The sequence below is a fragment of the Rhizopus delemar genome, genomic scaffold (assembly GCF_000149305.1).
Source record: "Rhizopus delemar RA 99-880 supercont3.6 genomic scaffold, whole genome shotgun sequence".
Taxonomy (NCBI): domain Eukaryota; kingdom Fungi; phylum Mucoromycota; class Mucoromycetes; order Mucorales; family Rhizopodaceae; genus Rhizopus; species Rhizopus delemar.
Genome location: NW_027137832.1, coordinates 1,901,825 through 1,928,718, shown reverse-complemented (window position 1 = coordinate 1,928,718; position 26,894 = coordinate 1,901,825). Strand labels below are relative to the sequence as shown.

The 26,894-nt window shown below is 39.0% G+C and overlaps 8 protein-coding genes across 8 annotated transcripts; 6 read left to right on the top strand and 2 right to left on the bottom strand.

The window, feature by feature from the left end:
- Window positions 1-819: 819 nt before the first annotated feature.
- RO3G_08760 (phenylalanyl-tRNA synthetase) lies at window positions 820-2,184 on the top strand (the record flags this gene model as incomplete). Its single annotated transcript, XM_067663350.1, has 3 exons — window positions 820-880; window positions 990-2,053; window positions 2,173-2,184. The coding sequence occupies 3 exons, from the start codon at window positions 820-822 to the stop codon at window positions 2,182-2,184; spliced, it is 1,137 nt and encodes a 378-aa protein (XP_067519451.1).
- A 3,947-nt stretch (window positions 2,185-6,131) lies between these two features.
- RO3G_08759 (uncharacterized protein) lies at window positions 6,132-7,556 on the top strand (the record flags this gene model as incomplete). Its single annotated transcript, XM_067663349.1, has 5 exons — window positions 6,132-6,675; window positions 6,739-6,801; window positions 6,844-7,262; window positions 7,304-7,425; window positions 7,472-7,556. The coding sequence occupies 5 exons, from the start codon at window positions 6,132-6,134 to the stop codon at window positions 7,554-7,556; spliced, it is 1,233 nt and encodes a 410-aa protein (XP_067519450.1).
- Window positions 7,557-8,176: 620 nt separating this feature from the next.
- Window positions 8,177-10,424, top strand: RO3G_08758 (uncharacterized protein; the record flags this gene model as incomplete). The annotated part of the gene is made up of 5 exons (XM_067663348.1): window positions 8,177-8,345; window positions 8,485-8,792; window positions 8,836-9,513; window positions 9,572-10,294; window positions 10,383-10,424. The coding sequence occupies 5 exons, from the start codon at window positions 8,177-8,179 to the stop codon at window positions 10,422-10,424; spliced, it is 1,920 nt and encodes a 639-aa protein (XP_067519449.1).
- A 369-nt stretch (window positions 10,425-10,793) lies between these two features.
- Window positions 10,794-12,113, bottom strand: RO3G_08757 (uncharacterized protein; the record flags this gene model as incomplete). The annotated part of the gene is made up of 2 exons (XM_067663347.1): window positions 10,794-11,893; window positions 11,942-12,113. 2 exons carry the CDS (start codon window positions 12,111-12,113, stop codon window positions 10,794-10,796), a joined length of 1,272 nt encoding a protein of 423 aa, XP_067519448.1.
- Window positions 12,114-12,449: 336 nt separating this feature from the next.
- On the bottom strand, window positions 12,450-14,604 carry RO3G_08756 (uncharacterized protein; the record flags this gene model as incomplete). The annotated part of the gene is made up of 7 exons (XM_067663346.1): window positions 12,450-12,536; window positions 12,631-12,980; window positions 13,128-13,344; window positions 13,397-13,608; window positions 13,654-13,792; window positions 13,843-13,873; window positions 13,994-14,604. The coding sequence occupies 7 exons, from the start codon at window positions 14,602-14,604 to the stop codon at window positions 12,450-12,452; spliced, it is 1,647 nt and encodes a 548-aa protein (XP_067519447.1).
- An 838-nt stretch (window positions 14,605-15,442) lies between these two features.
- RO3G_08755 (uncharacterized protein) lies at window positions 15,443-16,514 on the top strand (the record flags this gene model as incomplete). Its single annotated transcript, XM_067663345.1, has 2 exons — window positions 15,443-15,950; window positions 15,994-16,514. The coding sequence occupies 2 exons, from the start codon at window positions 15,443-15,445 to the stop codon at window positions 16,512-16,514; spliced, it is 1,029 nt and encodes a 342-aa protein (XP_067519446.1).
- Window positions 16,515-17,231: 717 nt separating this feature from the next.
- Window positions 17,232-24,453, top strand: RO3G_08754 (uncharacterized protein; the record flags this gene model as incomplete). Its single annotated transcript, XM_067663344.1, has 7 exons — window positions 17,232-17,481; window positions 17,536-20,382; window positions 20,430-20,506; window positions 20,587-21,363; window positions 21,499-21,624; window positions 21,687-23,979; window positions 24,173-24,453. The coding sequence occupies 7 exons, from the start codon at window positions 17,232-17,234 to the stop codon at window positions 24,451-24,453; spliced, it is 6,651 nt and encodes a 2,216-aa protein (XP_067519445.1).
- Window positions 24,454-24,836: 383 nt separating this feature from the next.
- On the top strand, window positions 24,837-26,692 carry RO3G_08753 (uncharacterized protein; the record flags this gene model as incomplete). The annotated part of the gene is made up of 8 exons (XM_067663343.1): window positions 24,837-25,208; window positions 25,267-25,401; window positions 25,463-25,587; window positions 25,642-25,696; window positions 25,764-26,279; window positions 26,334-26,438; window positions 26,488-26,621; window positions 26,674-26,692. 8 exons carry the CDS (start codon window positions 24,837-24,839, stop codon window positions 26,690-26,692), a joined length of 1,461 nt encoding a protein of 486 aa, XP_067519444.1.
- Between the last annotated feature and the right edge of the window lie 202 nt (window positions 26,693-26,894).

The following is a 26,894-nucleotide window of genomic DNA, read 5'->3' as shown; positions in this document are numbered from 1 at the left end:
TAGTATAATAAACACTTTGTTCCTGATGGGCATGAAATGTTTGAAACATCATATTCAATATTCGATTTAATAAGTATCAGTTTTATTTGGAACATGTCACTTCAATACAATCTTTTGAAGCTACATAAGTGGCTGGATGTCAAAATAATAATACTCTGCCCTTAATCTATACACATGTCAAGTGGTTTAGTATGTCTTTAGTTTATTCTTGCTAAGAAACAAAAAAGAGGTCCTTGTGTGACCTTTGATGGTTTTTATCAGTAATTACATGATATAACCAACAAGAAGTCTAAAATTAAAAGAAATAATTGGCCTTAATTTATATAGTTCAATTGTTGTTCAATTACGTGATTGAGATTCTGCGCAAAGTGGTAACCATTTTGACAGATGTCGATCATAATATTGTTGCTTTATGAATATTTTTATGTAAAGATGAACATGATCTGAATCCAAGCTTTAATTGATCAAGGGAATAAATCTTATTACTTGTTGCATGAAATCATAAAATATCAAACCCAATTTGGCTCATTGAAGAACCTTCAATTTCCAAAAATCAAAGCTGTGTCTTTTGGCTTTATAATCCATTTCTGTGTATTCATAGTATACTCGTTTCCTTGTTTTCAAAAATAGCTGTGAAATTTCTCAACAAGTCGCAGACATTTCTTTTTATAAATACTATTTTTATTCTTTCGTAAATGTGTAAACACAAGTATCCCTGTTCAGGTCCTTGTTTTGAAAACAATATTTGATCTCCGCCGTCTTCTCTTGTGTCAAAGAGTGCCTGGTCGTTTTTTTTTTTTTTTTTTTAAACCTGTCAAAATGCTTCGAACAGTATTCCAAGTTAGTCGAACCAGTAATCTCAGCAGAAGCGGTCATTGTGGTATATACAGTGTGTATAGAAGAACATTTTACTCCACCACTTCAACCAGTGACTCAGGTATTTTGCCGTGTGATTTTGTTCAATTTTTTATACTGATCTTATCATTCAGCCAATTTTGTGCTTACAAAGGAAGAAACCATTATTGAAGGCAAGAAAATACCCCGCGACGACTGGACCAACGTCACGCCCACCGTACTTTCAAAAGTTCACCGCAAACTTCATTTACAACCACAGAACCCCATTTCAATCATTCGTCAGCTTATTGAATCCAACTTTAAAGATTTTAAGACGTTCAACAACCTGAGTCCAGTCGTGACAACCAAACAAAACTTTGATGACCTGTACATTCCCCAAGACCATCCCAGTCGTAGCAAGTCTGATAATTATTATTTTAACAAGGATACTGTTCTTCGCGCACACACCTCTGCTCATCAATTGGACGGCTTAGCCTCGGGAAGCGACCGCTTCTTGATCAGCGGTGATGTTTATCGTCGAGACGAGATTGATTCATCACATTACCCTGTATTTCACCAAATCGAAGGGTTTTTCTATTTGGATGATGATGTCAATAAGATTTCTGCAGATCTTGCAAGAATTCAGACAAGAGAGACACCTAATATCGAATTGGTAGATGACACGCTGATTAAACCAGAGAACCCAGTTCAAACATGTCACAACCCAGAAGCAGTCGATTTGATTACTGCACACCTGAAGCATTCCATCAATTCAATGATCAGAAACTTGTTTGCAGATGAACCCAATTTAAAAGTAAGATGGATTGATGCTTATTTCCCTTTCACAAGTCCTAGTTGGGAAGTAGAAATTTTGTATAAAGGAGAATGGTTAGAAGTGCTTGGTTGTGGTGTTGTGAATCAAAAGATTATGAATCAAGCAGGATTGAATGACAAGATTGGATGGGCATTTGGTATGGGACTTGAGCGATTGGCTATGGTCTTGTTTGGTATACCTGATATTCGATTGTTTTGGTCTGAAGACAGTCGATTCATTGAACAGTTTACACCGGGAAAGATTAACAAATTTGTTCCTTTCTCAAAGTATCCACCTTGTATTAAAGATATCTCATTCTGGTTACCAGAAACACAATGGAACGAAAATGATTTTTGTGAATTAGTAAGAGGAATCGCAGGTGATATTGTCGAAAATGTTTGCTTAGTAAGTAAAAACAGTCTGTTTGATAAAACTCGCCATTAACGTTACTTTTAAAAAAAGATTGATGATTTCACTCATCCCAAAACAAAGAAACGTAGTCTGTGTTATCGTATTAATTACAGATCCATGGATAGGTAATAATAACGAAGGTTTACTTGATCATTAAATTTTAATCCTTACAATCTGTAGAAATGTAACAAATGAAGAAATTAATGAAATTCAAGAAAAGGTTCGATTTGTTGTACAGAAGGAATGCAATGTAGAACTCAGATAAATAAACAAATATAATTTCATTGGTTAGAGCATCAAAGCATAGGAATGATTATTAAAATTCTCTTTTATATTGCAAATGGATTTATATCCAAAGTGAAGTACATGTGTACCTAGCGCATCTATTTGATACTTGTACTTTATTCTATCTGCCATCACTGTATTTTTATATTTAGAAAAAGAATATAACTTATCAAAAGACAATTAAGAATGAGCACAACTAATCAAGTAAATCAAAACAAATGGCAATCTATGTCTTCGCTACCTACAAACAATGGGATTTTCGCTCTTTCCTGCTCATACAACAATCCCAATGCTCAAAAAAGTACAAACGATAGTATTCAAGCAGACGCAAATATACAATCAACAACGAATGATAATATGAAATCATCAGCCAAAACCGCCGAAAGCCTCAATTACTCAAGTCTGTCTACAGAAAAAGATAGTTTTGAAATACAAGAACAATCAGAGCTATTTAATACTTGTAAGGGTCCATGGCCTGAATATCAGACATTAGGAGATGTTTGTCACGATAATATCATAAAACTGAGCAATAGGTTAAAGTTGCATCTTGTACAAGGAGAGTACGAAATGATCGCAGACACGGATCCAAATCATGAACTCTGTGGTCTATTTAAACAAGACTTCATGACCATCAAGCCACCAAAGCATTCTAATAACCCTGTACTTTCTTCTAAACGAACAAAGTCAGTTTTGTCTGTCGTGGGAAACAGAAGGAACCTGACTGCCCGAGACAGAAAGTCACCTGGAGCGACTGCTGTCCAGAGCAAAGAGCCCTCCTTTCCTTCAAAGTCATGGAAAAGAGCGCCAAAACGTCCTCAAATAATCCAAAGTACACCCATCAGATCATCGCACACACAATCAACCTCCTCAAAGACGCCGATTAAATCACACAGTGGCCTTCGAAAAAAAAGATTTCCTTCTGCTATTCCCCCAGATGGTATGTTTCCTGTTGAATGCAAATAAAAATCAAAATACAAACTGTTTTTGGTTATTAGGAAAGCGATTTTTTCTTTGTGAGCCATGCAACAAACAATACAAGAATAAAAATGGTCTTATGTATCATTTACAAAGATGCAAAAAACGTGAATCGTTCAGCAAACAAGAAGATCAAGAGACACCACCGATGGCTAAAACAGTTTTGGTTGAAGAAAACAAAGATGAATCGCTGCTGCAGGAATTTGATTTTATTGAAAAATTACTTGATAAAGATGCTCTTTGCAACCTGCAAAGCTCAAACGTGGTCTTTAGCTCTTCAGTAGATGAGCTTTACAACTTATTTTGATCTAAAAGGCACTAAAACATAATTCATATGGTATGAATAGGCTTTGTCTATAGATAGTTTAATGACAACTACCGATAGAAATAAATCATTCAGTCAGCGTAATTGATACTGTTCCTTATACCACAATCCACATCGCCTCCCTCCCCCTTTTTTTTATGAGCAAAGAAGTCAAACAATATTATCATTTTATTTAGAATGTCAAACATTCCTTCCCCTTTAATCTATTGAATACCTTTCTCTCCATTCATTTATGCACCATATTCTTGACCCTTTTTTTTTTCTTTAAAAAAAAAAGAGAGATAGAATATCATGTTTACTATGAAGCTTTTTAAGCTGTAACTCTGGAATAAAGAGTAGATCCATACGATACCTATTTTAGATGCAGAAATAGTCATGCTTGATGTTTAAGTGTGTATGTGAGGAATAAGAACGACTAAAGGTTTCTCTATGATTTCGATCCAATTTATTTACGCTGACGGACAACAATAGGTAATCAGTGATTGCTACAGTTTTATGTTGAACTGTATTGTCTCTGGCGACGTTCGTATTTACAGTATATAATTCGCAGACAAGATTAGACATCCTATGATTCATATCGATGTTGTACTCTGATATTTTTTATTTGAACTGGCCAACAATAGAAGGTGGAGTGAAAGCAAAGACAACCAAACCATAACCACCAACATTTAGAATTTCAAACTGTGCATTGAAAATTAAACTTTTTTTGTTCTATTCTGTCTTGAATAAACAAAACCCTTTGTAAGCAAAACCAATCGACTGTGTAATGAGCACAACAAAAGATCAAGCAATCCCTATGGACGTTAGAAGAAGCTGGACAGTTGTACAGATTGGATGGGAAATGAAAAGCATATTATTTTATGATTTATTGTTTTAAGATTAATAAATATACAGCACTCTAAATAGTGACATTACTCGTATGTCTTTCAATTGATATGTTGATATTTTGATTATCCTGACTTGATAGAGTATATCAATCCGTTTGCCATACAAAGACTCACTCGCCATCGTTTAGCACATTGATTCTATTGACGTTATACTGGTTTAGGAATATGAATGCACCAGAACCTGAATCTTAGTTTGAAAATCAAGAAGCTGCGGATCGTACAGAGCATAAAAGAGGGTTTCATCATCTTGCAACTAGCGTAGATGAGGAAAATAAATAAATAAAAAAAGGTTTTGATCTTGTGGGATAGGATAAAAAATGAAACGTTTTAGTTTGCTTTCATTTACTTGATATCTTTCATATGGATAAATAAAGCAAAAAAAAAAAAAAAAAAAAAAAAACTTTCTTTTATACGCCTGAATATAAAGTGTACGAGTTAGCGTTATGCAGTATCATGAGACTATTTTTTTTTATTTTGATATACAAAGTCATGAAATATATAATTGCAACTATAATTCACTGGTTTACAACCATTGCTGTAGTTCTACATCCAAACTACAGAGCAGTCAATCCACAGAATATTTGTATGCAATACGGAGATGTGTGTATACATTATTGAAAAGGCGTGCTTATTTTACTTTTATTTGTGCATAAAAATAGATGAACAGAAAAAAAAAAAAAAAAAAAAGGCAGAATGGTTGTACCACAAACCATAAAAAACACTGCAGCTTCAAGTTACTCATTCAAATATAAATAATGCAGACCAAAGATAACAATACAATCAGATCCACATAAATATTATGAAGATAGTGTAAGAGGGGGTGAATATTCTGTTTCAAGCATTGCAGATCCACTGTTTGAATTCAATTCATATCAAGTTCTTGATGATTTCATCTGCCTACTTTTGACCAAACAACAAGAGATCATAAAGATGAGTGGGGAGGGGGATATGTGTGTGTGTGTGTGTGTATTTATTGAAGATGGTGTCCTCTGTTCGAATGAATGTCACTACATACAAAGATTGGTTGAAATAGGATTTATTGCTTTTGATTCACAGAGACGATAAAGATGGGATAGACAAGTTGATGACTGAGTAGGTTGAAACACATAAAGTTTGTTTTGCATTCAGAACTTGGTTCATAATTTATTCTGATGCAAACGAGATGCATCCAGGTTTGAATTCTCTTTGGGAAAGTAAGGAGAACAGGGTTTTCTTTTGATAGACAAAAAGGAAATGAGGGCCGATTGATAGTTTGTTTAATGAATGGACATGTTTGTGTAATGTGAAAAGCAAAAAAAGGGATCATAATTTCATATAATGCCTTGTTGTATCACCCTTAAATCCTTCCTATTCTCTTGCATGCTCCGAAATGTGTTGTGACCAAGAAAACAAGAGAGTGCAAAGAGCTGTTGATGAACAAAGGTCTTTGTTGATATCTTTCTGCCCCCTTAATCCTTACTGTGACCTACAGATGTACATGACGATCTAAGATGCGAGCAAACTATCGGAAGTAGAATCAGAGGTTGAACGTTGGGATCATCCTTGTCAAACTATTTGAAGCCAAACTTTATCTTTTCTTTCTTTCTTTCTTTATCATTTCATGTCTAGCACATTACAGATTTTAGATCAAGACAAGCTCTGTAAAGAGACACCTTCTTCATCTGATATCGAAATCAACCAGACTTTAACTCAAGATGAATTACCACCCAAAAGGAACTTGTTTCAAAAAACAAGAGACGTCATCTATCCCATCTTCTTGCGATACTGGTTCTTGCTCGGTCTCGGTATCGTCATCGGTCTCGCCTGGGCATTCCCTCAGGTGGGCAAGAGTCGGGGTGACATCCAAGCTCAGTACACGGTCAAGTGGGGTGCGGTGATTGTGATCTTTTTGCTGTCAGGGTTAGGATTGGAAGTGAGTGTGATGCTGAAGACAATCATGCGTTGGCGACTTCATTTGGTGGTTCAAGTGATCAATTTTGGATTGATGCCCTTTGTGATGTATGGCATCGTTCGATTCTTTATTGCTGTTCATGCTGACTTGGGTCATTCGGTTTATAAAGGTTGGATGATTGCTCTATCGACCAGTACGACCGTCTCTTCCAATTCGATCATGACAAGGAATGCAAGTGGTAATGATGGGGCTGGTAAGAAAAGAAGGATAAAAAAAAAATGGGGACAAATATTGATTGTTATTTTGCTTTGTACAGCTTTGTTTAATGCTGCATTGGGAAATGTCTTGGGTATCTTTATCTCACCAGCGCTCATGACAGGTAAAATAGTGAAATATCAACCCTTTGATTGACATGCTCTAGCCTTTCAAAATGACCCACTCGTGTTTGAGCCTGGTACACCACGAGGCAATCCTGATTATCTGAATGTGTTGAAGAATTTGGGGTTGACGGTCCTTTTGCCTCTGGTGGTCGGACAGGTCATTCGCTATCTGTTTTCTGCCAAAGTGAAATACATTGCAGCCAAACTCAGATTTCCTATCCTCAACAGTCTTGCTTTGTTATGTCTGGTCTGGTCTGTGTTTTGTGATGGTGTGGCAAGTGATGCGTTTCATAGGACGAGTGGATTGGATATAGTGGCTATTATCTTTATGGACATCTTTATGTATCTCTTTGGATGTTTTGTTTGTTTGTTTGTTGCTCGATTACCTTGGCCAACGAAAAAGGTACCAAAGTGGGTGACAAGATGGCGATTCTCAAAACAAGATTCGGTGGCCATTATGGTAAGTGAAGGATGATTTGGATTCTGTCTAACAAATGATAGTATTGTGGAGCGACCAAGACGGTTTCTATGGGTATTCCACTGATCAACGTATTGTATTCTAGTAGTAGTTATGGTATCGTCGGTCTCTTGTCTCTTCCTTTACTCATGTATCATATTTGCCAGTAAGTAGAACGAGTCATCAAAGCATCATTTTCTTATTCAAATCAGATTATTTCTTGGAAACTTTCAAGTCGGTCTCCTCAAGAAATGGGTTGAAAAAGGAGAAAGAGAAGAAGGATTACCAACGAATTAATCAAGACGAATCATCATCTCTGTATTTTTATATTAAAAACAGTTCAATTATTAATTCAACTGATGTCTACACCTCATCAAACACAGTCTATATTCTAATTACATAATGCATTCAGGTTCACAAGATCAAACCATGTAATACAAAAATGCATTTTAAACAATAAAATGAACCAAAAAAATAGAAACCCTTCTACTCTCATCCATCCTTTGTCTTTTTTTTTTCTTCTTTGCTTCTCACTGACTCTCTTTTTTTTTTTTTTTTTTTTTTTTTTCTTCTTCTTTCTCTACACGTGCGGAGTCACAGGTTCTATCAAAACAATTGCGCTTATTTAAATTTATTTATTTCTTTTTTTCTTCTTCTTCTTCTTTCTTTGTCAACCCTCTTCTTTTTCAACGATGGAGAATAAAGAAAAGAAAATAAAATCTGGGTTTTACACGATAGAATCCAATGCAAACAAACCATCCAAAATGCCCTCTCATCTGGAAAAGAGGTTTAATCGGAACTTGAATTCATCTTTTAGCACAGCCAAAGCGGTAGAAATCAAGAGAGAAGCGATACTGCAAGAAAGAAGGAATAAGTTGAACGAGAACTTTTTAAAAGTAAAGAAAAGAGCGCAAGAAATGCAAGCACTTCGAGAATATCAAAATGATTTGTTATCAAAGTCCTTGGCTTTGGCTGAAAGTAACCGAAAGTTTCATATCGAACAAAGAAGAGCAGCTTCAAAAAAGATTTTGGAAAGAGCCAAACGAGTCGTACTTCAAAATCAACGTCGATCCAAAGAAGAACAAGGTAAGTCAACCGCTTCCTCTTCTCACTTGCTTCTGATATCCAACCGCAGAAAGACGTAGGGCTGAACTCGAAAGCAGGATTGAAAAGACAGAGGCCAGACGATTGGCTCATTTGAATCGTTATAAAAAGCAGTCCAAAGGTCTCCTTCAGGCATCCACCGAGACGCAGGCTGTAAAAAAGTCTTCTTGGTCTGTTCTCTTGAAACTCTTTTATGAATTGAACTTGCCACTCTCCTCATCCTCTGATACTTCCTTCTCCTTTCATGCCATCAGTCAATTGATTCATCAGGCCAAGGTCATTGTCCTCACCACCAAGGTACTCCATACGGCTCTGAAACAACCAGATGAGGAGCGCAGTCGTCTTGATGCTCGTGTCCTCTTGACTTCCTATCTGGTTCTCATGTGTCCCGATGAGGTCTTTCAGGATGCAGAGGGGGAAGATGAAAAGGTAAATAAGAGTAAAATAGACAAAAGACTGATGGAATTGGTAGACATTACATCATTCTGCCAAGCACATGCTGCACTCGTTCGAGACCTGGTTAGACGCCCACGGACGTCCTGGGGCAACCACGGCCCGAGCGTGTTTTGTGGAAGCATGGAATGAATACCGTGTCCGATTTGAAGCATGGAAATCAAGAGATCGTGAGGAACTGATGGAGAACACGATTGCTTATTATGTTCAACTGTCCACGTTGCGTCAGACGATGATTGCTGATCAAAACGGCGATCGATCCGTCGGTGATCAGCTTCAGCGTCAACTGGACCAGATCAAGCACCGATTAAGAAAACTGGGTGGCTCGGCCGCACTCGAACGTCTTCAGCATGCACTGGAGCATGTGTCCGCTTCGACCTCGACCGGCAGGAGACATCAGGAGGCGAAGGTCAAGCCACGGACACCGGTGTTGGAAGAAGAGGAAGAGAAGGTCAGCAAGGATCAGCTCAGTCACTTTTTGGGTGCCTACACCTCCTCCGCCAGAACCAATCTACAGTTGGCCCATGAACTCGTCCTGAATCCAGAGTTTTCACTTGAATCCTACGCCAGCAAGGACACACTCCAGGCCCAAGTCAAACAGACGGTCCAAAAAGCCTTCTTTGATCAGATCCAGTCCGAGTGGGCCTCTGGCCAGATGACATCCTGTGTGTTGGATGTCATCAAGGACCTGAAACAGGTAAGATCATTCCTCCCCCCCCCCTGATTTGCTCGCGGGTCACTCAAGGATTCACTAGCGTCTCTTGTCTCTTGCTCAAGCCGGAAGTAGTTTACATGAACGTATCGAACAAGAGATTGATTTGGTTCTGATCGAACAAGAAGTCAAACAGAATGTGTTTGATTTGAAAAAGTCCATCGATGGCCTGTTGGACATCATGTCCAGTATGTGTGCCCCCGTACGAGACCATGAGCTCGAAGGGATTCGTGAAAGGGAGCCAAGAGAGCAAATCAAGGCCATCTTTCATCTGCTGGATCATATGGACCTCGACTTGGCCAATTTCAAATTGAGAGCCCTTCGACGTCCACTGATGGAGATCGCGGTAGATTATGAACGTGAAAAGTTTGCAGAGATGCTGAACGATGGTACCATTCAGCTCGTGAAGACCCAAGGCTGGCTTTCGGAGAGTTGTGATAGACTCTGTCAGGTCGCTGCTCAAAGAAATCCAGAAAAGGTTCAGACCTATGCGAGACTCAGTCATGATGCGATCTTTGAAGATGCCTTTGTCTCACTCCTTCATCAGACTCGTCTCTTGACGGCCGGTGAACTACCAGAGACCTTTCTGCTGGACACGAAACGGATGATTGAATTTCAAAATGAATTTCAAGCCATCACGATCGTCGCTGCTCTCTTGATGCTCGCTCGTAACTTTGGCAGGGCAGATGCTCAGGTGTTGTCTGGATTGGCAGTGAAATTGTTTGGCATGTTGGAAGACAAGACGACGTCGATCGATCATTTGGCAGTAGAAATCGAACGTACGGTGGGTGACATACGAGCTGAAAGAAAGGCAATGATCCGAAGCATGGTCGACAAGACCCTATCACACACAGACACTGTTTACTCTCTCTTGTCTCGGCGTGTTGCCTTGGTGATCAAGAGTACCTTACAAAACAAACGATTTGTGAGTGATGCGGTGATCACCTCGAATGGATTGGAGCATGTACACAATAACCTTCAAGCACTCTCTCAACGCATCTTGAAATTAGTTCAACATCATCGTCAGGTCTTTGCGCTTTGGTATGACGACATCATCCACTGCGCCTTACAGAGTCACACGGATGAATAAATAAAAAAAAAAATTTCCATTTACAAACATTAAATTATTTATTATACACAAAAAGAGAGGGGGAGAGAATTGATTTTTTAAAGAGAGAACATTTATAAAAACAAGGAGAGATAAAGTGAAGGGAGAAGGAAATATAAAAAAGAAAGAAAAAAAAAGGAGAGAAAGCGGGGATAGTTTACAAGACATGATTTTTTTCTAAAAGAAGGTCAGGTCCTTTCCATAAGTTGATCAAGACCGCAGTGACCAAGATGAAGATGAATCGACAGTAACGAGTGAAGGAAAGGGAGAGACGACGAAGATGAGAAAAGAGTTGAGTGAGAAAAGGAGTAGGTTTCGATGATGATGCTTTGAGAGGTTGAGTGGGGGGAGGTGAATAAGATGGATAAAGGTTGTATTCTCTGTGATTGGTATGCTTTGGAAATAAGTCTTCGATGGGTTCTTGATGCAACCTGACACGTACATCAGGCAAGACAGGGCAAAGTGCATCATCAGCTGAATGAAATGATGCGAGATGGCGTTCGTGGAGTGTATGAGAATAGGATTTGGATGTGATGGACAGGTCGAGTTCGTACATCAGACTCTGACTGGATGCGTAACTGACAGTGAGTGGTTGGTCATGAAAAGTAGAGAGGACGTCACGATGTTCTTCAAGTCGATCGTTTAATTCCCTTACATGATCTGTTTGTTTCTCAAAGGCCTCTTGCAAGATCCTATAGTCTTGTTGTCTCATCTCCAATCGTTCAAACTCTGTTCGTAACCTGTTGAGGTCATTCAGTGTCACAGCCAATTTCTCTTGTACGGTCCTCTTTGATTTCTGAAGCAACTTGTTTTCCTTGTCTAATGCTTCCATCTTTATCCATACTTCTTCCAACATGATCAAGTCTTGTTTTCTTTGTTCTCTTAATTCGATTTCATGTTTTCTATTCGCTCTTTTCTGACAGACTAAACAATGTTCTTCAAGTTCATGTACCTTTTGAGACGCAACTTCTAGACTGTATTGAAGTATTTCTATTTCTGTTTCTAATTTGCGTTGATTTCTTTCATGATTTAATTCAGATTGTTCAAAGGCCTCTTTACTTTCCTCAAGCATCGATTGAATTTCTTCATTTTTACGTTCGAGTGATTCAATGATGGTCTCGTATGTTTTCTTGTTGGATATCAAATGAATCTCTTCTTTTTGATTCGATGTGTCTTGTAGTAGATGATCATAGTCTTTCTTTAAATTCTGATTGTATTCTAATAAGGACTGTCCAATTTCTGCCACAAGTACTAAATCTATAAAGTCCCTTGTCAACTTCATCTCATCCCACTCTGTTCACTCACCTCTTTCTTTTTCACGAAGGGATTTATAAGCACTTTTCAATAAATCACCCAATTCACTCGTTGATTTCTCAGCTATCCATGAAGTACTAAAGATGGAAGAGATAGGTGAACAAGGTTCTTCAAAGTAAGGATGTTGATCATTAATCCTCAATCTATTTTCTGAAGCAATCATGAATAAAAGAGAGAAAGAATGAAAAATAAGGGTTTGATGATGGACTTTATATAAACAAGGATAGACTTCGGAGTTGATCCAAACAACAAACATCACCGTTGTTCCCCCCCCCCTTGATTTTATTTATTTCCTTTTTCTTTTGTTTTCCATGTACAACCTCAACCTTTTTTCTTCATCTGACCCGCTTGTTCATTTCTTTTGCTTCTTATTCATTATTCTATTGGGTTTTAGAAAAGAAAATTGAAGGGTTGGATGGGTGATGATTTGATTGCCAAGTGGTCCTTTGACGATATAACTAATAGAAATAAGTAAGCAATCAACCTCTTGTTTTTTTATTTACGTGATGGTCGTATAAGGTGTAAACACAATATCTTCTGTCAAATAACCTTTTGAAATTAAGAAATTAATCAATCTTTCAATATCCTATTTCAATTCATTTGTTAGTTTAACATTCAAATTAAGGGGGGGGGAAAGGACTATTTCTTTTTATATTTTTTTTTCTTTTCTTTTTTTTTACATATTCGGTCAGTGTGCGAATTGGAATTTCTATTTCTGGATCATTCATCACACGGGACTTTGCTAAACCTAATCCACGTCCTTGAACCATTTGTACCAATTTGGTCATTGTTATTCTCTCATTGAGTTCTTTGAGTATATCACACAACACAATCAAAGCTTTTGCTTCTATTCCGATATCTTTAAAGACCACATCCTCACTCGATCGATTACAGTTATCACAAACACCACAGGATTCATCAAGACTGATCTCATTCACCAACTGTTCATTTGCGTCCAGTGCAAAATAGCTTTCAAATAACACCTTGCGACAGGTTGTATAATCTTGAGCGTATTTTACCATTTGATACACTACAGAATCCAATCAGTTCCCCCCTTTCTTTTCATTCATCCCACTGTACTTGCATGCATCCTGTCCATTCACTTCACCCACCACAAAAGGGTTCAATCGCATCACTATCATCCGTCAATACTATCCTCAACCTAATCTAGTTTTACCTTCCAGTGGACTATGATAAATCACACATTCTGCTCTTTTTCCATCTCTTCCAGCCCTACCACTCTCTTGATAATAACCTTCGATGGATTTTGAAATGCAGTGATGGATAACAAATCGTGTCTGTAAATGATTGATTCCCATACCAAATGCAATCGTAGCCACCATCACTTTTATTTCTTTTAATCTCCATTTCTGATGAATCATCTCTTTATCTTCCTATACAACAGAATAAAAAAAAGACGTTCAAAGGAAATCATTCAACACTTACATCATTCATGTCTGCATGATAAGTACCACATCGAATGGTTCCCTTGCTTTCTTTATAAATCATCTTGGCTACCGTTTCTGTATCTTTTCTACTAAGACAATAGATGATACCAGATTCATTTGGATATCTCTCTTGGATCCACTGAGTGATATGTTGAATCGTCTCATCGGCTGAACTCGGTTTTTGTATGACACTGTAGACAAGATTAGGTCCTAAAGAGAGAATCAGTCCCACATTCATGTTGATTGATGACTTACTGTAGAGCGGAGCACTAAACACAAGTGTACCATCAGGCACTTGAGGTTGTTTCATATTCAGAATACGCATCACATCCTTCATCACAGACCAAGGACAAGTCGCGGTAAGTGCAGTGATTCGTGTCTTGGGAAACACGGTCTGAAGACGAGTTAGTTCTCTCCACTTCATTCTTTATCTCTCTCTTTTACTCGTAATATATTCAATTGTTTATAATCAGGTCTATCATTTACATCAGCCAACCTGTCATCAACCCTTATCCTTTACCTAAAATCATGTCCTTGCTGAGAACAACAGTGAGCTTCATCCACCACGATCCTCCTCAATAGACCCCCATCATACGCCTTATTCAAAGCAGCCATAAATCGCTTGCTTTTCGCAATCTTCTCGGGTGTGACATACAACAGTCGGAACGGACTCGGTCTCGGTTGGTTCTTTTGAGGTATCATGCTTTGTTGAACGGACGAGACATGTTCTCTTGTCGAAGAACCAAGGAGATATTCAGCTGGAATATGTGCTTCACAAAGATGAAAGACTTGATCTTTGATCAGTGATACCAGTGGAGAGATCACCAGAGTGAATCCATCCCTGTCGTCTGTGATAGCCGGAAGTTGATAACACAATGATTTACCTGCTCCCGTAGGCAACACGACAAACAGGTCATGGCGATCTTCAAGAACTGCATTCAGAATAGGTAACTGCAGTGGACGAAATGACTGAATGTTGAAATGCTGTTGTGCCAATCGACTCAATCGCTCTGACCAAGGAAACCCAGTCGAGTCATATCGACTTGCTTTCTGAACTTGTTCTGCAGAGGATACTGACTTTTGAGCTATTTTATCCAACAGTTGATTTCTTAATTCTATAAACTCATTTCTTTTCTCTTTTAATTCTCTAATCGATCTCTCAATGATTTCAATTTCCCTATCCACTCTTTCCAACTCTGAATCCATAAAGAATATTTAAAAAAAAGGAGGGGAAATATTCTTACAACTTTTTTTTTTTTTTTTTTTTTTTCTAATCGCGTCTATTCAATAAAGATCAAGTCACTACAACAAAGACACGTCCATCATGTCCACAAGTCAAGTCTGTGAATCAAGTGCTTTTTGAATTGTCAAGTTTAGAAATCGACTGTTAAAAGTGTATAAAATTCAAAAGTTACTTTGTCAAACATTTAAAATAAAATTGATCACAGAACAATAAAATAAATCATTGACTCCTTAAACTTGTTGACAACAAGCAATATTTCAATTCAATAATCTGTTGTTAAAGAATAAACATACTTTTCCATAAAATCACAAAAAAGGAAACTTTTTGCTTTCAAAATCAAAAAGTAGCGTTCTATAAAAGCTTTATAGAAAAAAGAATTCAATTTTGTATAAATTAGTGAATAAGGAGTACTTGATGAATTAAAGATATCATTTTCATATCTAAAAATCTATATATTTTCTTATTTCCCAAAAAAAAAAAAAAAAAAAAAAAAAAGAGGAGACAATTTTCTTTTGCCTTGCAGATTAAGCCAATTTTAATTAACCATTTTTTAAAATAGCGCAAATTACCACTTTTAAATCCCTACTCATTGATCTCTTTTTTTTCTCTCTCTCTTTTTCTCTCTCTCTCTTTTTTCTATCTTTTTTTTTTTCTTTCTTTCTTTCTCCCTTCTTTAGATAAAAAGAAATAATAATAATAAAAAAAAAGGGCTCCATTCCTTTCAAATTTTACATTCATTTTATAAACAGCAAACCCACTTCCTTTCCTTTTCTATACATTTTTATTATTATTATTATTGCTATGTACAACTCCGCTTCACCTCCACTTTTTACAACAAACAACAGTGCAGACGACACCAAGAAACGTACCCGAGTCACTCCAGGCCAATTAGCCATATTAGAAGAAACGTTCAGTATGACAGCGACACCTGATTCTAAACTACGTAAACAGTTGGCAGAAAGACTCAAGATGCCAGAACGCTCCATTCAGATTTGGTTTCAAAACAGAAGAGCCAAAGTCAAGATGTTACAAAAGAGAGTGTTACTAAGACAAGAACAGGAAGAAGCAAACCGTACGAGATTAAGTCCTTATTGGTATCCAAGACAAAAGATGGTTCATCGTGCTTGGAGTTCGGATATGATTCAACCTTCTTCACTTCCACTTCCACCTCCACCTCCACCACTTCTTTCAACAACAACTACATCAAGCATGTTCTCTTCATTTAATCCTGATCCACCATCTATATCCATCACTGGACCCACAAGTTATATATCACCTTCTCCACAACCAAGTCTATTTAAAGGATTAGGTACAATATAAAATAGGATTACATTGTCTCATCTGGTTTATAGTAGAGAGCGATGATTTGAATATCGGCTTTATCACTGCCACATCACTCACGATCGGTAGCTGGCATCGAATGAAGATAAACCAACAAGATTTGGAATGCTGTTATGTTATCATGGACAGACAGTTCTCATGGCACATTCGAGACAATGAATATCATTTCAAGATGACAGTCTCATTTGATGCTATCTCAACCATTGAATTCATCGTACTTGAAGATAACATTTCTGCACAGATCAACCTTCAACTTCTTGAACCACCCGTCTTCTTTATGGAAAACAACAACAGTTGGATTCAATGCAGCGATTTTACTGAAGGCATGCAAGCATCACTTGTATTAAATCACATCATTCGTGGATTGGCTATCGATCTTAGACAGCAATTGTTAGGAATTGCTGGTATTGACGATAGGTTGTGTCAAATCACTCGATTTCCTTTAGAAAATGATTATTTAGAACAATCTACTTGGAGACATTCAAGTTTACCTCTAAAAGATAATCATCACTGGACATTTCCTACTCTTTGATAACATAGACTTTTTATTATAAAAATACATACATTTTCAATATCTTTTTAATTGCCGTAGTACACACACCAAAAAAAGATTGTATATAAACAAAGTGAAAAAAGGAAACAAAAGGCCACTTTCTCTCTCTCTTTTTATTTTTTAATTCTCGTTGATACAATGCTGTTATGGTTATTATTATGGTTATTAAAACTTTTATTATTCAATATAATATTAATTACAGTCATTTATCTCAATCGGTCATTTATTCAACAATTTACACTAAATAAATTAGGTATTATTTATGCCAAGGACTATCAGCTATCATTCAAAAAGGGAATTCTCTTGATTCAACTCGGTCAGGTTCATCTCTCCTTGAAGAAAACAGACAAAAATGTGAACCATTCAGCCATCATTCACACCTTCTTGCTTTATTTATCAACCTTACTACTTAAATATCTTGTTATTCAGATCAAATCATTTTCAATTCATCACTCGAACCTCTTTGCTTTCACTGACAACCTCCTTCTTCAAAAAGACAATGGCCAACCCATCATCCAGTTACAGACAGGGTCCATTCAACTATTTCAATCCCAGGAACAGGTGCTCGGATTGTCTTCTTTTTTCATAACCTATCATGAACACCAATCCAAGTTATCATTCAGTCTAGGTGACCTTGATCTTTATCTCAATAACCCCATCCAGTCATCGTACTCATTTCATCAGCAAAAACATGAGATGGCCCAAGAGAATCCTTTTGTGCGTCTGATGAGTGTCACTGTTCAATCGATCCATCTTTACTATCATCACCCGTCATCTCTCTCGATTCATACCACCATCCACCGTCTCAATGCTACCTTAACCCCCTTACCTCTCATGGCACAATTCAGCACACAAACTATCGAACTTGACCTTGTCTCAACAGACAGGGCCACCTCTCGTTTATTTCACTTGCAACAGATGGAGTTTCAATGTGCCCTGGATCAAAGTAAAAGATTTCGTTTATTTTAAATCATGTTTCTAACCGCACGAAACAAAATAGGCTTCAAAAACATCAATGTCATCATGGATTCACCCAAACTTTCCTTGGACTCCAAAGATCTCATCCATCACTTGATATCCACCTCGTCTTCAAACATGCCTACCTCACAAAAGAACAAACGTCTCTTGCCCGTCTTTACGCTTGCCCTTATCTTTCGGTCTCCCAAGATCATGGGTCCAGCCCTGGGTGACCGTGCACTGTACGTGATCGCCCGTGACTTCATCGTGAGACTCTCGGGTGAATATCCAGCAGAGAGCTCCAGTCAACTCGACGCTCATTTTGCACAAGAAGAGTATCAGTGGCTGAACAGACAAGACACAAAGCGCACGTCATCCAAGAGATGGGTCAATCTGGTCCAGAAACTGTCGGGTTCGGGCCCCAAAGGATCCTACCGGGCCAAGTCCAAAGTGATCTTTCAAAAATTGAGTATAGGCTGGGATCATCAGCCGTCCCACAAGCCATCTGTCACCATCAAGAAGGCTACGATCAACACCAGCACCGAGCTGACGGTCGACGATCAAGGCCAGACTGCGCTTGAGTTCACAAACACAGTGTATGCCGATGCGTCGATCGAAAGGCCCGTCATCTATCTCTGGGACGATCAAGAGCCCTCGTCTAGCCTCTTTTTGTCTGCCGAAAGAGAACAACAGAGGCCGAGCTGGATGACCAGCCTCCTGCGTCATTTAGCATTCTCTCTCGACCTCTCATCCATCTCCATCTCTACCTTCAGTCTCGACCCCGCCTCGCGTCTTCCTCCTCCTCCTCATCATATCGACAACACGCCGACCGAGCCCATCGGTGTTCAGCTCGCCTTCCATGTCCGCAGATCGACCCTCGTCTTTGAAAAACAAAAGGTTCGTTGTCATCTCGGCACACTGTCGATCGAGCACCTGTCCAGCGCATTGTCAGCACAGACACCCGACCCTCAACTGATCCTCTGGATCTCACAACTGGACTTGTCCACATCCCTCTGGGACAAACAAAAGTCGCCGTCTGTTCTGGTTCAGGTCAAGAAATACGGCATATGTTACTCCATCACCAATCATTATGTCTGTCTGCTGGTGGCCCGGTCCATGTCACGCTTTCTGGAAAAGACAGTGGGAAATCAAAGGTCGTCTTCTCCCGTGTTTCCTGTCATCCAGCTCGAGGTAGACCGTGGGGATGTACGATGGGAGCTTCCCGGCGACACCTGTCTTTATCTCAGACTGGATCGTCTCTCCTTCCAGCGGACACTGGCAGAGTGGAACGTGCAGTTCAGGAACTGGATGGTCCTCGTCCGCTCAACAGCCGAACCAGACCGTTGGAGCCAGATCATCGAGCTTGATCAGTGCCACATCAGTCGACACCTTTCCGTGATTCGATGGGTGACCAAAAAGGTCTTTTTCTCTATCCCTTATCGACTCATCCTGGCTCACGTCATCCGTGGCTTTGTCCATCATCTGAAGGCCGTCAAGGATCTGCAGACAAGGATCTTTAGTCAAGAGGCCCAATATACCTTCTTGGGTCCCTCCGTCCGAGACGAACCGGTGATGGTCAAGGCGGTCGAGATCACAGCCGAACTCTTTTCATTTCATCTGGACGATGATCCCTTTGAAGCCAGACTGCGCACGATTTTTAAAACAGGCCTTGTAGAGCAGCAGAAAAGACTGGCCTATCAAGCCGCGTTCGATCAAAAGAGGGAGGCGTGTGTTGAATCTGAGCAGGCGAGGGCGGCTCTGGCTCCGGAAGAGCAGAACAGGTCAGGTCCCGTGGATGAGAAGAGAGAGAATCCAGTCAAAGAGGCCGAGCAGGGCTTGCTGTCTCACTTTTCAAAGCTCTGGATAAAGTACATTCGTAAAGCTATTCATACCGAGCAATCCTTCTTTGAATCGCTGTATGTCGCTCATGATTACCGTCACCCTTTGAATTCAAGCGCGCTCGACAAGGACCACGGAACGCCCGAGGACACTGCCCTTGCTTCACTCTTTCACATCCAGATCCTTCCCCGTCCCCTGCATCCTCCCTTGGCCAATTTTTCAGCCGAATCTGCACAGGTCGAACTGAAGCCTGCCAGGATTCAGGACGTCCGGGATTTTGTTCATCATATCGGATCCGGCGTGCCTCGCCACAGTCAGTTTTCATTCCTTATTCCTTTCCATCTGTTCATCCAGGCTGGCAGGACGTGGATCAAGCTGCGTGATTATCCTGTTCCACTACTCTATGTGCCACAGGATGCCTCCTCTGTCTCATGGACACTGGAAGGGGATTATGTGTTGACGGACGAACTGGGTGACTCGAGAGGAAGTCGTCTGATCCATGTGCCCATCCTTCCGTCCTATACTCTGACTGCCGTCAGGACCGTTTCACCCTTGAAATTCTACTCGATCCTATCCTATCACGTCCTTACCTCTGGTCTGTCGACCGTGGGTTGGTCGATCGCGTGCAAACCGGCCGTACAGGACGTCCTTCGCGTCTTGGACACTCTTATTCCGCCACCCGTCGATCTCTCCTTGCCTCTCGGCTGGTGGGACAAGTTTCGTTTTCTTTACCACTCTCGCATCAAGATTGAATTCGCCAGCGACCTGGGTTTTAGTGTCAAGGGAACCAGAGACCCGTATGCGGTTGAAGGTCATGGAGCAGGTATGGCAAAGATTTGGAGTAAAGAGGTTGTTTGGTTTGTGGGACATGCAAACCCTCAACGAGAGTTTATGCAAATTGTCAGTCAGGATTATTCTTTTGGTGTGCCCGATCTTGTCAGTGCTTTCGTTCCTGATTTGCCAGACGGTTTACCCTTCGAGGTCAAGCGTGGTCACAGAAGGTTCCTGAAAGTGGTTCTAAAGCTATCGGGTGGTATACGCATGGGCATCGGTATGCACTTTGAAAGATATGGGTGTGATCAACAGGTCTGTACCAAGTGTGGGTCTCACCCGATCGAAAGTTGCAGATCGCAATCGTTTTCTCCTCACTATCAAGTGGTATTAAAATCACCACAGTATATTCAGTCTCATCATGACATGGCAAGTATTCTACCTTATCCTATCCTCATCACTTCTTATCTTTTTCTTATTTTAGTCCACCTATGATAGTTATAAAGGCTATAGATCCGATTTTGTTCATGTATCGTTTAGCATTACCCAATTAGAGCAGCAAACGGTGACACCATCTGTCCCTGATGATGAACAACACTATGGTAGTCGTCAGCCCCACAATGCAATGTACTTGAGCCAGTGCTTTATTGACCATTTCGCAGCCTGGTATCAACTCTTTGGAGGGCCTTTATCGCTTCCTATCCGACAAGGCACACTGTGGCCTACGGAAGAAAAAAGAGCAAAGGCGTTTGGTGATCATTTGGATACCTTGAAATACAAAGTCCTTCTTGACTCACTCTCTGTTGGATTCTTTTGCTCAGAGGAAGGATCGTGCTTAAAGAATGGTAGGGGTTCTGTTGGTCTCAAGGCGCATGTACGTGACTTCAGTATAGACTTGCATTCTAGAAGGGAAATTGTGGAAAATCAGGGGTTTATCAAGGTTGAACGCAGCTTCCATGAAGTAAAACTTCAGATGTCTGATGCAGATCTCAGAGTGATCAAGGCAAGTGGTGAGAAAGGACGTACTGGTCGGATGAAAACAAGCATGGACAGCAGTTCTCACAACAGACACTCTTTTGCTGACTCTACGTATTCTGCGTACGAATCAATGTATAACTGTAGATGGGTTGATCCCGGGGACTATATCCTACTAGAGCCATTGTCGACAGGAAATAAACAACCAGAGTATACAAATACAGAAGTTCATCCTTTTTTATTCTCACCACTGATTTATTTTGTCAAACAAAATGATCAGGAAGGTGTAAATAAACAAGAGTACTTACGCATGACACACGACTGCATCATGAATGAAAAAATAGGCAAGTGAAATTATCTATTTTATAAAAAATTAATCCAACTCTTCATTTTCTTTTCAGACACTCATGATTTTCAAAAGGATTATTTGTATCGTCGTGCATCAGATCTAGACAAACTTATTGAAGAGCTTGATCAGCAATTGGATAACATTATACATGCACTTGAAATTTGTAACTACAATGGATACCATGAGCTAAAAAAACAGGTAAAACAAGTCCAAACGCTGTATGCTTTTTTTTTCTCATAAAAATTCATTTGTTATCTTAGCATCAGCTCATTTCTAGCAAGATTGATTATTTACGCAAAAAGCGGTACATGTTACACAGTTATATGGGTCAAATCATACTTGAAACGGAGCTCAACACGGAACATGAACCCAGAGGCTCATCACAAACATCTGCCTCATCTATTTTCCATGCCCAATCACTCGATCAATGGGAGACACTCATGGGTCACTTCAAAGGCCGATGTATCATACACAATCCACAAATTATATGGAATAATTCTGTACGCGACATTGTCTTTTATTGGAATGAATTAAAAACAACTCGATCTCTGCAATCGTACAATCTCTCTGCTCGATGTCTTCAGTTTCTTTCCAACTTGGCTCAAACAGTGAAAGATCAGAAAGAGCAGCAGTCATTCGAGGATTTTGAGGCCAGTAAGGCCCAGTCGATGGATGAAATGATTCAAAGATTGTTATTCGAACATGAAACAAGCTTTATGGCTCAAAGCGAATCAGAAAAAGACCCAAAGAGCGACAAGATCAACACTGAGAACGTCATTCATCCCCTTGAGAATATCCATGACAACCTCGACTATCAGTATAAAACGATCCCTGAAGACTATGAAATGAAAAGCAAGATTTTGGTAGACCTGATCTATCCGCAGCTTGTCTTTCAAAGCGATCGAGCTCTGGACCATCTCGTGTTGCTGACTAACGAAAGGATGCAGATCAAGTCTATTGATATCTTTGATCGCAGTGAACCGTATGCAGAAAGTACCTTGGTCAAGAATAGGAATATCATAAGTCTGGATCATGCACAGTTGTTTGTTGTAAGCAAGTTTTATGCGCAAGAAGAAAGGGATCTGATTCAGCACATCTATGGTCACAGTGGGTCAAAAAGGCATTGGGCTGCCTGGTTGCAGCCTGAGCAACTGTGGTATTACCGGGAGGCAAAGTATTTTGAAAATTTTCAACGCATCATATCCCGATTGTCTGGCACGATCCAGCTTGATCTCCATAATCCTTTGAGGATCAAGACAAACAAGAATAGCTCGAGTAGACAAAGTACTTCTGAAGATCGAAGCACGGCATTGCAGCTTCACTTTCCTCAATTGAAACTGGTGACCAACTCGATGCAAATCCATGTTCTCTATTATACCATAACACATCTTATCCTCGACGGCAATCTATCAGCAGGAAAACGAAAGCGCTCTGATCATTTCAAGGAAACGATGCTAGCAGCTGAACGAAGTGATCTAGCCGAGTCAGTGAAGCAGGTTGGTATGCTTCAAACAAACTCAAGATTCTTGATCTACATGCACAAACAATTCTTAAACCAGTTGTCCAGTCTAGATTCCGTGGGAATAGCCCAATTCAAGGCCAATAAGAAAAAAATGTATGAATGTCTAGAGAGACTGTATCTTGTCATTGAGGCCATCAAATCGGTTCAGACCTTGAAACAAGGTAGTCGCATGAATGAGATGAATGCTTCAGTAAAACTCAACTTTATTTCAAATGAAATGGTTTGGGAAGCTCTGACGACGGCCGATCAGAAGGAGATGTCCCTCTGCAAATGGTCTCTATCACGTATAAAGTATGATTTTACCTACAACTCTAATGGATCATGCAGAAATGCAATTGAGATTGAAGATGTAAAGGTGATCAATACAACCGAGTCTCCTATATTTATCAATGTACTGGAAGCCTATCATGAATCAGGTCATCCTGTGAAGAAGATGCTGCATGGTGTTCTAGACACATTACCGCCTGTGGGTGGTATACCTGTGATACAACAATTAGAGATCAATGTTGCTCCACTTCATCTTCAAATCAGCATTGCCTTTGGAACTGCCCTGAAAGATTTCTTTTTCCCGATGATCATAACAAACACACCAGCTGAAAATACTGACGATCAAAGTAACAATGATTATGAAGTAAAAGATACAGCCGATAGCGAGGACGAGGACTATGATGACGTGGTCTCGCTTGTACCTATCCTTGGTGGAAACAACATGAAGGATAAGCCCAAAAGACTAAAATTAAAGAGAGATAGCAGCTTTGCGAGTATTGAGACACTTGCAAAGATCATGAAGGGAACATTCCATGGCAAGTCAAAGCCTAAACAGGATGAGCTAACAATAATGAAAACGAGGTCTTCAACAAATAGAACCTTTATATACATCAAAATTTCTGGAGCCAAACACTGTATTAGCTTGAGAGGGCCATCAAAAAACACTTTTTATAATATCTATGATTTCCCTTTTCATCAACCAAGCCTTGAGTATAGAAATAAAACTTGGTCTATTGCTAAAATGACAGAAGAAGTGCAGAAGCGTAAGTTTATGATTCAAACAGCCTACTCTCATTCTCACATCTCTTTTGACCAAAACAGAATTTTTACGTGCAATATTAAGGCACAGTCCTGCATTGATAAAAAGAAAAGTACTGCCCAATAAACGCCAGCCAATTGAGAATAGTGAAAATCAACAAATTGAGGTAACAAATCTTATGGATGATACATTTATAGGTGTCTGTGACGCAGACGAAGGCTCTAGCCAAGCTTCTACAGACAGACAATCCTCTAAATCATTGTCTCCTTATGTGAGCAACGAAGATGATGAATTACAAGATGCAAAATCTCTATATTCGGATCCTGGAGACTCCTCAGACGAATTAGAATCAAAAAGATTCAGTTCCAAACTGGATGATACGAAAATAAGCCACCAGGATAGAGTTATTTTGAAAGGCCAGGTCTTGTTAGGTAAACAATACAATGGACCTCTTTTGAAGAATAAGTCGGAATTATAAATAAAACGCGCTTTGAATGACCATTACAAAAAATTATTCGCGTTTTTCTTTTCTGATTTTATTTACTTTTGACATGCCAACTAATTCAAAACTTAAAATCAGAAAAACTATATTTAACGTATTCACAAAAAAGTATGGTCTTCATGTACAAAGCGATGCAACAAAAATTCTTGAGGATGTCTTGGCCAGCGAAGAGGACCTTACAGGTACCCTCGAGAAGATTATAAAGACATATAAAAAAAGATATCACGGTATGCTGATCCGAAAGCTCTCACTTTACAAATAAACATTGGACTCACATTCAAACTATAGAGGAAAAAACGATTATAGTGGATGGGGCGACGATTCAGGAAGTCATTACCTCAATGAAAACATCTGCTATCATGGCAAGTGCTTTAACACCATTTCAGCGAGCAGAAGAAGATATAAATGAATCATTAGAAAACATGGCGATAAGAGACGGTTCTTTCATTTCTGAATCCTCTAACTTTATCTCTTCTCAAGCAATAGAAGAAACAATTGATGTAGCACAGCATTTTCACGTAGTCAATGCTTTTGATATACCAAAACTTGAATATGATGACTTTACAAGAACATTTAGAAAATCAAAAAGCTCATGTAATTTATTATCACAACCAAGAGAAAAGACAGAAATGATTAGAGAAAGATACGTATTGGCTAAGCAAAGATTATTAAGAAATGAGACCTTTCGTCCGGCTGAGATGAGTATAAGTGATTCAGCTTATTTTACAAAGGTACATGCCAAAAAAGAGGACAAAATGCGCTAATAAGATTTAAACAAATTTTTATTAGATCACGCCCATCAAAAGTTTAATTGGACAAGACGGAAAGGACTTTGTGTTATTTGGCATGTTGACACAAATCACAGACGGAAAGTTATATTTAGAAGACGATGATGCATATATAGAATTAGATGTTAGCCAGAGTGTAACGAATCAAACTAGGAATAGTTTACTGAGAAACTAATTGCTGTCAAAATTTTGATTAGAAATATGGATATGGTTTATTTACAGATGGTGCATTTGCGATTGTAGAAGGAACTTTTGGCGAAGATCATATATTTCATGTAAGCGAAATCAATCTTCCGCCAGCAGAAGCACGCGACATGACAGAGTAAGGAATGATCCCTAGATAGAAATACAGTATCCTAAAGTTTGTTTTGAATAGCGCTATACTGAACAATATTGACTTTTTTGGGTTACCGAAGCCGCTTGTTGATGAAGTACAGTGATTAGAAACTTGTAACGATTATTTGTAAACAACTCTCCCTTTTAACTTTTCTAGTATAGAATTTATTGAAAAAAGAAGAAAGGATTCATGAAGACATCTTTTTTGTCATCATTTCCGATGTGCGTTTGGACCAGCCTAAAGTATTGGATGGGCTACGTACCATGTTTAATGAATACAACAACCAGGTGCCACTGGCCATTATCTTTATAGGGAGCTTTACCAGTAAGCCCTTCACAGCTTCATCAGAGGATGTAGTAGAATACAAGGACAAATTCAACGCATTAGCAGACCTAATATCCGAGTACGATGAATTAGCTACACATACAAACTTTGTATTTGTACCTGGAGCAGGAGATCCATGGGGAGGGCAGATCCTTCCACAAAGCCCACTTCCACTCTCATTTGTAACACGCATAAAGCAAAAGGTAAAGAAAGCTCATTTCACAACCAATCCTTGCCGTATCCGATATTGTACACAAGACATCGTGATCTTTAGAGAAGATTTGTTAAACAAGATCTTGAGCGATACATTACTTCCTATCAACTTAAGCGTGGATAGCCATCGCGTTAAACATGTAATTTGCAATCATTTTCTTTAACCAAATCTGGTTAACATACCTTTACAATAGCTCATACAGACTATTCTTGATCAAGGTCACCTTTATCCTTTATCAAAAAAACCAATTTATTGGGACTATGATCATGCATTAAGATTATTCCCTCTCCCTCATGCTGTAAGAAAAGTTTTTATAACCATACACAATTATACTTAGCATACAATAGCTCATAATTGCTGATAAATGTGAAAATTATGGTATAACATATGAAGGAACGCACTGTGTAAATCCTGGAAGTTTTTCCAATTCAGACATGTCTTGGAGTATCTATTATCCAAGTTCACAAACATCTACAAAATGGTATGTTCATTTTCTTCTTTCTATATTTATTACTAATACATTTCTTAAACAGCTCTCTATCAGGTCATTAATTAAGTCGTATAAGACTCCCTCCTCCTCCCTCCGTATCGTTAACAAATGTTTGTATATCTGCCAACTTGTATGATAGAATGTCGCATTATCGTTTTTGATGTGATTGTGCAATAAATAATTCCGAATGTTGAGATTTAAAATTATTGTGTCTGTAAGGGATTTAACCTATTGCAATCACTTGGTAGAAAAGATATTAAGCCA